The sequence below is a fragment of the Taudactylus pleione genome, unplaced genomic scaffold, assembly GCF_031769625.1.
Source record: "Taudactylus pleione unplaced genomic scaffold, aTauple2 ptg000065l, whole genome shotgun sequence".
Lineage (NCBI taxonomy): Eukaryota > Metazoa > Chordata > Amphibia > Anura > Myobatrachidae > Taudactylus > Taudactylus pleione.
This window is the reverse complement of record NW_028284467.1, coordinates 5,383,592-5,397,738: the sequence shown is the minus strand read 5'-3', so window position 1 is coordinate 5,397,738 and position 14,147 is coordinate 5,383,592. Positions and strand designations below refer to the sequence as shown.

At 46.6% G+C, this 14,147-nt stretch overlaps 1 protein-coding gene across 1 annotated transcript in view; it reads right to left on the bottom strand.

Moving 5' to 3' along the window:
• The window catches only part of ARHGEF25 (Rho guanine nucleotide exchange factor 25), a 383,409-nt gene that overhangs the window by 232,673 nt on the left and 136,589 nt on the right, over positions 1–14,147 (bottom strand). Inside the window, exon 2 of the mRNA XM_088466128.1 lies at positions 13,018–13,246. Within this exon, the coding sequence (XP_088322254.1) occupies positions 13,018–13,246 (229 nt within the window). The remainder of the gene's footprint in view (positions 1–13,017; positions 13,247–14,147) is intronic.

Here is a 14,147-nt window from a genome sequence, read left to right as displayed (position 1 = left end):
ATGTACCAGTGGGGGGCAGGCAGAGCTCCAACGGAAGAGCAGTGAGTCGGATGATCAACTATCACACTGCACCTGCACTGACAGTTACTAATTTCCTCCAAGTACATTTTCATATGCCGTGGTCTCCAACGTTGGTCTGCAGAGATTTATGCTCGACAATGATTACTGGTCTGCCCTCATTTCTATTGCACTGTTTTCTGAATCAGCAGTGATTTGGGAAGATATACTGATTTCTGTCCTGCAAGTCACTCTGCTCCTGATATACCCCATTCCAAACAGCCTGCCTGCACTGTCATTTACTCCTTAATTACATTGTTATCCAGGTGTGAATGACTTCTGTGTTCCATGTCAAAGCTTTCTCCCTTTAGTATACTACATTCACACTAAGTTTAGTTATTTTCATTGCTATTCTCAGCCTTCAAAAGTGTTGTCCTTTTCTGGACCATTCACTGTTAAAGCACAACGAAAGACTAGGGGTATATTTACTAAAGTGCAGGTTTTTAGAAGTCGAGATGTTGCCCATAGCAACCAATCAGATTCTTCTTAACTTTATCTAGCACCTTCTAGAAGATAATAGCTAGAATCTGAATGGTTGCTATGGGCATCATCTCCACTTCTAAAAACCTGCAGTTTAGTAAATATACCCCTAAGTTTCAAATAGCCATGCCACCAAAAAATGATCCAGTCTGGGCTTCAGCTCCTCAGATGCTAGATGTAAAAGAGAGACAAGATGTGAGGAGACCTAGATAGGTCCTTTCCAGGGCTAAAACCATATTAGCAAACAGTGGGGTATTTTTCAGGATCAATGGAGTGGGGTTATAGGCTAGGACAATTTAAAATTTCGGCTGCAGGTGGACTTCAAGGTCCATTCTTCAACCCGGGCAACGCTGGCTATCCCAGCTAGTATATAATCATCCAAGGAATACTCCAGTAGATTGCAATAAACATATTACAGCAGTTTACTAGCTGTTGCCCACAGCTTCTCCCACAATGAAATTTGTTTCTGACAACTTTTTTATTTGATGTGTTCTAGTTGTATTGCTTTGCATAGGGGTCATGGGAGTGGCCTACATGATCAGCAGACTGGTGGCAGCAATGCCTTCACCCACCACTCAAACTAATGTCACTGTGTGCCCTGTGCACAGACTGCTATGTAGCCTCTACTATTCACCCACCACTGACACTAATGTCACTGTGTGCCCTGTGCACAGACTGCTATGTAACCTATCCTATTCACCCACCACTCACACTAATGTCACTGTGTGCCCTGTGCACAGACTGCTATGTAACCTCCTATTCATCCAACACACACCAATGTCACTGTGTGCCCTGTGCACAGACTGCTATGTAGCCTCTCCTATTCACCCACCACTCACATTAATGTCACTGTGTGCCCTGTGCACAGACTGCTATGTAACCTATCCTATTCACCCACCACTCACACTAATGTCACTGTGTGCCCTGTGCACAGACTGCTATGTAACCTCCTATTTACCCAACACTCACACCAATGTCACTGTGTGCCCTGTGCACAGACTGCTATGTAGCCTCTCCTATTCACCCACCACTCACATTAATATCACTGTGTGCCCTGTGCACAGACTGCTATGTAACCTATCCTATTCACCCACCACTCACACTAATGTCACTGTGTGCCCTGTGCACAGACTGCTATGTAACCTCCTATTCACCCAACACTCACACCAATGTCACTGTGTGCCCTGTGCACAGACTGCTATGTAGCCTCTACTATTCACCCACCGCTCACACTAATGTCACTGTGTGCCCTGTGCACAGACTGCTATGTAACCTATCCTATTCACCCACCACTCACACTAATGTCACTGTGTGCCCTGTGCACAGGCTGCTATGTAACCTCCTATTCACCCACCACTCACACTAATGTCACTGTGTGCCCTGTGCACAGACTGCTATGTAGCCTCTACTATTCACCCACCACTCACACTAATGTCACTTTGTGCCCTGTGCACAGACTGCTATGTAACCTCCTATTCACCCAACACTCACACCAATGTCACTGTGTGCCCTGTGCACAGACTGCTATGTAGCCTCTCCTATTCACCCACCACTCACATTAATGTCACTGTGTGCCCTGTGAACAGACTGCTATGTAACCTATCCTATTCACCCACCACTCACACTAATGTCACTGTGTGCCCTGTGCACAGACTGCTATGTAACCTCCTATTCACCCAACACTGACACTAATGTCACTGTGTGCCCTGTGCACAGACTGCTATGTAACCTATCCTATTCACCCACCACTCACACTAATGTCACTGTGTGCCCTGTGCACAGACTGCTATGTAACCTCCTATTCATCCAACACACACCAATGTCACTGTGTGCCCTGTGCACAGACTGCTATGTAGCCTCTCCTATTCACCCACCACTCACATTAATGTCACTGTGTGCCCTGTGCACAGACTGCTATGTAACCTATCCTATTCACCCACCACTCACACTAATGTCACTGTGTGCCCTGTGCACAGACTGCTATGTAACCTCCTATTTACCCAACACTCACACCAATGTCACTGTGTGCCCTGTGCACAGACTGCTATGTAGCCTCTCCTATTCACCCACCACTCACATTAATATCACTGTGTGCCCTGTGCACAGACTGCTATGTAACCTATCCTATTCACCCACCACTCACACTAATGTCACTGTGTGCCCTGTGCACAGACTGCTATGTAACCTCCTATTCACCCAACACTCACACCAATGTCACTGTGTGCCCTGTGCACAGACTGCTATGTAGCCTCTACTATTCACCCACCGCTCACACTAATGTCACTGTGTGCCCTGTGCACAGACTGCTATGTAACCTATCCTATTCACCCACCACTCACACTAATGTCACTGTGTGCCCTGTGCACAGGCTGCTATGTAACCTCCTATTCACCCACCACTCACACTAATGTCACTGTGTGCCCTGTGCACAGACTGCTATGTAGCCTCTACTATTCACCCACCACTCACACTAATGTCACTTTGTGCCCTGTGCACAGACTGCTATGTAACCTCCTATTCACCCAACACTCACACCAATGTCACTGTGTGCCCTGTGCACAGACTGCTATGTAGCCTCTCCTATTCACCCACCACTCACATTAATGTCACTGTGTGCCCTGTGAACAGACTGCTATGTAACCTATCCTATTCACCCACCACTCACACTAATGTCACTGTGTGCCCTGTGCACAGACTGCTATGTAACCTCCTATTCACCCAACACTCACACCAATGTCACTGTGTGCCCTGTGCACAGACTGCTATGTAACCTCCTATTCACCCACCACTCACACCAATGTCACTGTGTGCCATGTGCACAGACTGCTATGTAACCTATCCTATTAACCCACCACTCACACCAATGTCACTGTGTGCCCTGTGCACAGACTGCTATGTTACCTCTCCTATTCACCCACCACTCACACCAATGTCACTGTGTGCCCTGTGCACAGACTGCTACGTACCCTATCCTATTCACCCACCACTCACACTAATGTCACTGTCTGCCCTATGCACAGACTGCTATGCAGCCTCTCCCCCAGCCCTTACCGGCAGCATGCATGGTGCCAAAGTGGTGTAACTAGGGCAGGGCGAGCATGGTGCGTGCCCTGGGTGCCGTAGGACCGGTGGCATGGGGGGGGTGCCGCCGGCCATGTAACCCTAGTTAGCCAGTATAGCACCGACCGCAGTGAGTGCGGTCAGCACTACACATTTACACAGGACCGGCGCTAGGCTTCCAGCGCCGGTCCTGTGCTGCACAGCTGAGCCTGTTCCCTCCCTCCGAGCGCTTGCCCAATAGCGCCAGGAGTGTGTTAAACTGCAGCCAATGAGAGTCAGATAGACTCTCACTGACTGCTGCAGCACCCACTGCAAGAGCCGGGCTTCCGTCCGGCTCCTGCAGTGGGTAATGGGACAGACGTCATATCATGACGTCTCTCCCATAATGCTGAGCGCGCGGTCCGGAGCAGCAGCATGGATTCAGGTAAGTATATTTGTATATTTTTTTTTTTAAACCTGTCTGCACTACTGGGGGCACAATGGGGGAGGGGGTGGCTACTACTGGGGGGACCTCTACTGGGGGTGGCTACTATTGGGGGCACTTAATCGGGAGGGAGAACCTCTATTGGGGACTACTACTTGGGGCGGAACTACTACTGGGGGCATTATAAAAGTGGCCTACTACTAGGGGCACTGCACTGGGGGGACCACTAGTGGGGCCAATAATAGGAAGGACCACTACAGGGGGCACTAGATAGGGGGGATCACTACTGGGGGCCTGCATCAGGGGGACCACTACTGGGGGCACTGCAAGGGGGGAGACTACTATGTAAGGGGCTTACTGCTAGGGGCACTGCACTGGGGGGACCACTACAGGGGGCACTAGATAGGGGGGGATCACTACTGGGTGCCTGCATAACGGGGATCACTACTGGGAAAACTGCATGGGGGGGACTACTGCTGGGGGCACTATATAAAGGGCACTGCATGGGGGGGACTACTACTGGGGGCACTATATAAAGGGCACTGCATAAGGGGATACCACTAGTGGGCGCACTGCATTGCGGGGACTGCTACTGGGGCACTGCATAAGGGGGAACACTACATGGGGCACTGCATTTTTGGGGACCACTACTGGGGGCACTGAATAAGGTGAACTAATTGGGGGCTGTATAAGGAGGTCCACTACTGGGGATACTGTATAAGGGGCACCACTATGGGCCTGCATAAGAGGGACCACAACTGCATACTGGGGGTACTGTATAAGGGGCACTACTGGGGTTAAGGTGCATATGGATAGGAATGTTTTTTTTTGGCACGCACACATATCGGGGAGGGGGGGGGGTTCCCTTTTCAAATACCCTAGTTACGCCACTGATGGTGCCACACCTATCTCTTGCATTGTTGAAGTCATTAATTTTGTTTTCTTATTACTCAGCTTTAACTTGACAGATCGAGATGAAGCAAAGTGCAGGTTATTTCTAGGAGTTTCCACTACAAAATGACGCAGTTTTTCTGAAAATCAATTCAGCAGTTTTTACACCAACTTGGAACAGATAAACAGACACAACGTTCTTATTATATTAGTATAGATTTAGTTGTAGAAGCAATGTTTTGAATCTAGTGTGATCCTTTAGATAGGTATGTATAGCTTGAGAAAGGAAATGTCCCTTCTGCAACTACTGTAAATTAGGGGTGTGCACCGGCCACTTTTCGTGTTTTGTGTTTTGGTTTTGGATCTGGATCTTTCTTCGTGTTTTGGATCTGGATTGGTTTTGCCAAAACCACCCTTCCATGTTTTGGGTTCTGGGTTTTGTGTTTTGGATCTGTATTTTTTTGAAAAAAAGCATAAAAACAGCTAAAATCACAGAATTTGTAGGTTTTTCTGCTCCTATGCTATTATTAACCTCAATAACCTTAATTTCCACTCATTTCCAGTCTATTCTGAACACCTCACACCTCACAATAGTGTTTTTATGTCCAAAAGGTTGCACCGAGGTAGCTGGATGACTATGCTAAGCGACACGAGTGGGCGGCACAAACACGTGACCCATCTAGGAGTGACACTGCAGTGGCAGACAGGATGGCAGTTAGAAAAACTAGGCCCCAAACTGTACATAATGCAAAGAAAAAAAGAGGTGCAAGATGGAATTGTCCTTGGGCCCTCCCACCCACCCTTATGTTGTATAAACAGGACATGCACACTTTAACAAATCAATCATTTCAGCGCCAGGGTCTGCCACACAACTGTGGCTGAAATGATTGGTTCGTATGGGCCCCCACAAAACAAGCTGGCAATTAATGTGTCCCTGCACAAACTGGCTCTACGGAGGCAAGATGTCATCCTCATCCTCCTCATCCACCGATTCCTCACCCTCTTCAGTGTGTACATCCTCATCCTCACAAAGTATTAACTCGTCCCCACTTGAATCCACCACCACAGGTCCCTCTGTACGTTCTGGAGGCTAGTCTCCCTGGAAGAGCTGATAATTCATTTTGATGAACATCATCTTCTCCACATTCTGTGGAAGCAACCTCCTACGCCTTTCGCTGACAAGGTTCCCGGCTGCACTAAACACTCTTTCGGAGTACACACTGGAGGGGGGGCAACTCAGGTAAAATAGAGCCAGTTTGTACAGGGGCCTCCAAATTGCCTCTTTTTCCTGCCAGTACAGGTATGGACTGTCTGACATGCCTACTTGGATGCTGTCACCGATGTAATCCTCCACCATTCTGTCAATGGTGACAGTATCATATGCAGTGACAGTAGACATGTCAGAAATTGTTGCCAGGTCCTTCAGTCCGGACCAGATGTCCAAACTTGGTCCTGCCTGCCCTGCATCACCGCCAGCGGGTTGCTTAGGATACCTAAGTTTTTTCCTGGCAGCCCCAGTTGCGGGAGAAAATGAAGAAGGAGCCGTTGACGTGTCACGTTCCGCTTCAGCTGACAGTGTGTTCACCAGCAGGTCTTTGCACCTCTGCAGGCTTGTGTCGGCCGGAAAGAGAGACACCACATAGGCTTTAAACCTAGGATCGAGCACGGTGGCCAAAATGTAGTGGTCTGATTTCAACAGAGTGACCACCCTGGAATCCTGGCAAAGCGAATGAAGGGCTTCATCCACAAGTCCCACATGCCGAGCGGAATCGCTCCGTCTTAGCTCCTCCTTCACTTTCTCCAGCTGCTTCTGCAAAAGCCTGATGAGGGGAATGACCTGACTCAAGCTGGCAGTGTCTGAACTGACTTCACGTGTGGCAAGTTCGAAGGGTTGAAGAACCTTGCACAACACGGAAATCATTCTCCACTGCGCTTGAGTCAGGTGCATACCCCCTCCTTTGCCTATGTCATAGGTGGATGTATAGGCTTGTATGGCCTTTTGCTGCTCCTCCATCCTCTGAAGCATATAGAGGGTTGAGTTCCACCGCGTCACAACCTCTTGCTTCAGGTGATGGCGGGGCAGGTTCAAGAGTGTTTGCTGGCGCTCCAGTCTTCGGCACGCAGTCGCTGAATGGCGAAAGTGGCCAGAAATTTTTCGGGCCACCCAAAGCGTCTCCTGCACGCCCCTGTCGCTTTTCAGAAAATTCTGCACCACCAAGTTTATTGTGTGAGCAAAACATGGGACGTGCTGGAATTTGCCCAGATGTAATGCCCGCACAATATTGGTGGCGTTGTCAGATATCACAAATCCCCAGGAGAGTCTAAGTGGGGTAAGCCACTGGGTGATGATTTCCCTCAGTTTCTCTAAGAGGTTGTCGGCGGTGTGCCTCTTACTGAAACCGGTGATACACAGCGTAGCCTGCCTTGTAACGAGCTGGCGTTTCTGAGATGCTGCTACTGGTGACGCTGCTGCTGTTGCTGCGTAAGGTGATACATCTACCCAGTGGGCTGTCACAGTCATATAGTCCTTAGTCTGCCCTGTTCCACTTGTCCACATGTCCGTGGGTAAGTGGACATTGTGTACAACGGCATTTTTCAGGACACTGAGGACACTTTTTCTGACGTTTCTGTACAGTCTCGGTATCGCCTGCCTAGTGAAGTGGAATCTAGACGGGATTTGGAACCGGGGACACACTACCTCCATCAATTGTCTAAATCCCACTGCACTAATGGCGGATACCGGACGCACGTCTAACACCAACATAGCAGTCAAGGCCTCAGTTATACGTTTTGCTTCAGGATGACTGCTGTCGTACTTCATCCTCCTCGCTAAGGACTGTTGGAGGGTCAATTGTTTAGTAAAAGTAGTGGTGTTCCTACTTCCTCTCTGGGATGATGAACAACTCCCAGCAGCAGCAGCAACAGCAGCAGCGGCAGCAGTAGGCGTAGCAATGCAGGATCCTCCGGAGGAATCCCGGATAGGAGAGTCAGTCATGCCAGTGATATGGCCTGCAGGACTACTTCCGATCCTGACTAAGGAGGAAATTGACGAGGAGGGAGTTGACGGTGTGGTTTGCAGGCGCTTGGATACAACAGGACAACGGGATTTAGGTGTCCCTGGACTGCTTACGGTCTGAGCCAAAGTTTCTGAACTTGACAGTAACTTTTTATGAACGCGCTGCAGGTGCCGTATAAGGGAGGATGTTCCTAGGTGGTTGACGTCCCTACCCCTACTTATTTCACCTTTACATATGGTACATATGGCAAGACAGTTGTTGTCCGGATTTGGATAGAAATATTGCCAGACCAAAGAGGTGGAATGTTTGGTCTTCTGCCCAGGCATGACCGTGATGGGCTTTTTCATCCCACGGACAACAACTGTCTCCCCCGGAGCCTGATTTAAACAAACCACATCACCATCAGAATCCTCCTCGCCAACTTCCTCCTCAGCGCCAGCTACACCAGTATCCTCATCCTGTTGTACTTCAACAGTGACATCTTCAATTTGCATATCAGCAAGTGGACTGTGGGTGCTCCTTTCAGCACTTGCAGGGGGCGTGCAAATGGTGGAAAGAGCCACCTCTTCCCATCCAGTGCTGGGAAGGTCAGGCATCGCAACCACCACCACACTTGGACTCTCCTTGGGGATTTGTGATATCTTCTTAGAAAGCACAGTTCTTCGCTGTGCTTTTGCCAGCTTAACTCTTTTGATTTTTTTAGTGGGAGGAGTGCTTCCATCGTCATGTGAAGCTGAACCACTAGTCATGAACATACTAGGGATCGACCTTAGCCGTTCCTTGCCACTCCGTGTCGTAAATGGCATATTGGCAAGTTTACGTTTCTCTTCAGCTGATTTAAATGTCTTTTTCAAGGTCATTTTCCTGAACTTTGCCATTTGGGATTGTATGTGCCCTCTACTATGACATTGGGCATCGGCCTTGGCAGACGACGTTGATGGCATGTTATCGTCTATGTCATGACTAGTGGCAGCAGCTTCAGCACTAGGAGGAAGTGGTTCTTGATCTTTCTCTATTTTATTTTTATCGGAGAAAGTTTGGTCCTCCATTTATGTTATATCGATTTGATATATACGTGCGGCTAAACACAGAAAATAATTTTTTTTTTGGTTTGGACTGGAGTGTACTTTGTGGGTTACAGCACCCTTTAACGGTCAAGCCAGCCGGCCCTTTACTTATGACACAGGCGCACTCTTGGCACTACTTTGTTGATGCACGTGCGGCTACTGCGCACACAATTCACAAACACAGAAAATAATTTTTTTTTGGTTTGGACTGGAGTGTACTTTGGGGGTTACAGCACCCTTTAACGGTCAAGCCAGCCGGCCCTTTACTTATGACACAGGCGCACGCTTGGCACTACTTTGTTGATGCACGTGCGGCTACTGCGCACACAATTCACAAACACAGAAAATAATTTTTTTTTGGTTTGGACTGGAGTGTACTTTCGGGGGTTACAGCACCCTTTAACGGTCAAGCCAGCCGGCCCTTTACTTATGACACAGGCGCACGCTTGGCACTACTTTGTTGATGCACGTGCGGCTACTGCGCACACAATTCACAAACACAGAAAATAATTTTTTTTTGGTTTGGACTGGAGTGTACTTTCGGGGGTTACAGCACCCTTTAACGGTCAAGCCAGCCGGCCCTTTACTTATGACACAGGCGCACGCTTGGCACTACTTTGTTGATGCACGTGCGGCTACTGCGCACACAATTCACAAACACAGAAAATAATTTTTTTTTAGGTTTGGACTGGAGTGTACTTTCGGGGGTTACAGCACCCTTAACGGTCAAGCCAGCCGGCCCTTTACTTATGACACAGGCGCACGCTTGGCACTACTTTGTTGATGCACGTGCGGCTACTGCGCACACAATTCACAAACACAGAAAATAATTTTTTTTTGGTTTGGACTGGAGTGTACTTTCGGGGGTTACAGCACCCTTTAACGGTCAAGCCAGCCGGCCCTTTACTTATGACACAGGCGCACGCTTGGCACTACTTTGTTGATGCACGTGCGGCTACTGCGCACACAATTCACAAACACAGAAAATAATTTTTTTTTGGTTTGGACTGGAGTGTACTTTCGGGGGTTACAGCACCCTTTAACGGTCAAGCCAGCCGGCCCTTTACTTATGACACAGGCGCACGCTTGGCACTACTTTGTTGATGCACGTGCGGCTACTGCGCACACAATTCACAAACACAGAAAATAATTTTTTTTTAGGTTTGGACTGGAGTGTACTTTCGGGGGTTACAGCACCCTTAACGGTCAAGCCAGCCGGCCCTTTACTTATGACACAGGCGCACGCTTGGCACTACTTTGTTGATGCACGTGCGGCTACTGCGCACACAATTCACAAACACAGAAAATAATTTTTTTTTAGGTTTGGACTGGAGTGTACTTTCGGGGGTTACAGCACCCTTAACGGTCAAGCCAGCCGGCCCTTTACTTATGACACAGGCGCACGTTTGGCACTACTTTGTTGATGCACGTGCGGCTACTGCGCACACAATTCACAAACACAGAAAATAATTTTTTTTTTGGTTTGGACTGGAGTGTACTTTCGGGGGTTACAGCACCCTTAACGATCAAGCCAGCCGGCCCTTTACTTATGACACAGGCGCACGCTTGGCACTACTTTGTTGATGCACGTGCGGCTACTGCGCACACAATTCACAAACACAGAAAATAATTTTTTTTTTGGTTTGGACTGGAGTGTACTTTCGGGGGTTACAGCACCCTTAACGGTCAAGCCAGCCGGCCCTTTACTTATGACACAGGCGCACGCTTGGCACTACTTTGTTGATGCACGTGCGGCTACTGCGCACACAATTCACAAACACAGAAAATAATTTTTTTTTGGTTTGGACTGGAGTGTACTTTCGGGGGTTACAGCACCCTTTAACGGTCAAGCCAGCCGGCCCTTTACTTATGACACAGGCGCACGCTTGGCACTACTTTGTTGATGCACGTGCGGCTACTGCGCACACAATTCACAAACACAGAAAATATATTATTTTTTTAGCACTTGGGGGGAGCACCCCTGATGGACAGAGCACCCCCTGGACAACACTACAGCACCCCTTTAGGACTGGGACACTGCACAGGACTTTGGAGTGGACACAGCCCCTATGGAGAACTGACTGCACAACACAGTCCAGCCAGCCCCTATGGACTTTGAAGTAGTGGACACAGCCCCTATTAACAACAGCAGCACAGCACAACACAGCCAGCCCCTATGGACTTTGAAGTAGTGGACAACAGCAGCACTACACTACACTACACTACACAGCACTAACTCCCACCCTCCCTCTTCACTGTCCACAGCCGAGTGAGAAAATGGCGCCGACGCGGGTACCTTATATAGGATCCAAAACCCGCGAGACTCGGAAGGCGGGATGATGACGTTTTGCCTCGATGTCAGATCCGAGTCAGGCGGGAAAAGTCGAGCCTGACTCGGATCGGACTCGGATCGGGGGGGCTCGGGGGGGTTCGGATTTCAGAAATCCGAACCCGCTCACCCCTACTGTAAATAAACTAACATGTTTTTTTGCAGTCACCTAGAGTGCTGTCTATTCCTTGGATTATATTCCCCTTTTTTGGGGGCACCTGGAGTTGATTTTCTTTTTTTGTGGTGAGTGCCTATTTTTTCATGCTTTATAAATATACATATATATGATATTTCAAACTATTTGCTTTCTTGAATTAGCATCACACATGTCTTCAATCTTTTAGTCAGTCATTCAGTCTATTTAAATGGAAAAAATATGTCACTTTGCTATTTGGTATCATCATTTGCACCACACTGAACATAGACCAGAGAAAGCAAAGGAGAGAGTTGTCTGAAGTGATCAGATAGAAAGCATGTTAAAGGTAAAGCCTATAGGACCATCTACAAGCAGCTTGATATTCCTGTGACTACAGATGCAAATAATATAAAGAAGTTTATGGGACTGTAGCCAAAGCCAAGGTACTGTGTCTGATCGCACCCTCCAATGATTTATGAGCGACAGTGGACTCCATGGAAGAAGACCCAGGGGGACTCTACTTTTGAAAAAAAAACAACATAAAAAAGTCAGACTGGGAATTGTGAGACCTCAATGCATTTGGGAGAATGTCTTTTGGATATATGAGTCAAAACTGGAACTATTTGGCAAGTCACATCAGCTCTATGTTCTCAGATGAAAAAATTAAGCTTTCAAAGGAAAGAACACCATACCTACTTTGATACATGGAGGAGGTTCGGTTATGTTTTGGGGCTGCTTCGCTACATGTGGCACAGGTTGCCTTGAATCTCTACAGGACAAAATGAAATCTCAAGACTTTCAAGGTATTCTGGAGTGAAACATACTGCCCAGTGTCAGATAGCCCTATCTCAGTCACAGGTTATAAGGTCATCCAACAGGATAATGATCCAATACACATAGCTAAAAGCACCAAAGAATGCATAAGAACAAAACATTGGATTATTCTGAAGTGGCCTTTTATGAGCCCTGATCTGAATCCTATTGAGCCTCGATGGAAAGGAGCTTAAACATGCAGTCTGGAGAAGGCACCCATCAAACTTCCACCAGCTGGAGCATTTTGCTCAGGAAGTGGACCAAACTCCCTGTTACTTTAAAGGTGCAAAAGTCTCATTGTGAGCTACATAAATCAGTGATTGCCTCTAATGGTTGTGCAATAAAATATTGGATTAAGTTTCCCATTTTTGTCCATTTGCCATTTTCGTTTGTTTTATTATTTAAAAAATTTCAGAGTGAAAAATCAAAATGCAAAGTCTGATTTCTATTAAATATGAAATAAACAATGATGGATGCAAATTACTTTTATCAGTTTCAAGTTATTTCAGAGTAAAAATATGGGTTCTTCTTTTTTTCCTGGAAGGGTACCAACAAATGTGTGTGTGTTTGCGAGCATGTGGATTTGTGTGTGAGTATGTTTGTGTGTGTGTGTGTGTATGTGTGTGTGAATATGTATATGTGTGTGTGTGTGAATATGTATGTGTGTGAGTGTCTGTGTCTGTGTGAGTGAGTGAGCATGTGTGTGTGTGTGTGTTATTTAACTCTAGATTCATGTAATTTACCTTCTTCTGATTCTGACATATGGCGAATGTTTTCTGTAAACCATGACCGGAAGTCGGACAGGCGGCGTGTCCTGCCAATGATGGGAGGTGATGGCTGTCTCTCAGCTATATCTGACAGCTCCACAATGCTTTGTCCTTCTTCCACATCAGGGGTGCCCGGCTCCTCCATATTCTCCTCATTACTGCTGTGCTCAGGGGCAGAGGAATCCTCTGAGCAAGTCTCTGAGACCTGTACAGAAACCGCACAAAATGTGAATATCCATTTTTTTCCGATTGTAGTTGTATTATGAATATCACTACAAAACGTTAAATCAGACAGACATACTGTACATTACATCAAACTTCTTTAAAATATAACCCAAAACATTGGTCATCATCCACAAACAAAACTGATATATTTACCCCCTCAAACACTGCACAGTACTCTTTCCACAATCAGTGACAAATATTCAATTGTCATCATTTCTCACTGGCCAATATCTCATATAACTACCTAATATTACCTGAGATCGGAAAACATTAGGTCACTTTTGCTAAATTTTGACATAAACAGAGCCAGGCATTATATTGCCATCATTTCAGGTTTTCAGGAAGGTTGGCCCTGAGATGGAAATGTTATTGACATTAGGAAATTTCAGTAATTCTAGTTTATTGTACTGTTGGCTAAAAAAATATATATATATATATAAATATATATATATATAAATATATATATATATATATATATATATATATATATACTCTTGATAAAAGTCACAAGACTGAAATGTTGAACACAGAACTTGACACAGCTTGTCATTTATTTCTTCTTTGAGTCATCGGAGTGCCTCCTTGCATGCATGATATATATATATATATATATATATGTCCCCTCTATGCTGGCACTCTGTCACACAAACAACGAAGTTCCTCCGGTGCCTGTCCAAAATATCCCATGTAGATCCACCAAAAACGGGACGGCACTCAGAGATTTGATATGCAAAACAACATATATTGCTGCTTTGGAGGCTTTTTTACAATATATGTTGTTTTGCATATCAAATCTCTGAGTGCCGTCCCGTTTTTGGTGGATCTATATATATATATATATATATATATATAATTAAATGGCTACCTCTGGGCTTCTAAGA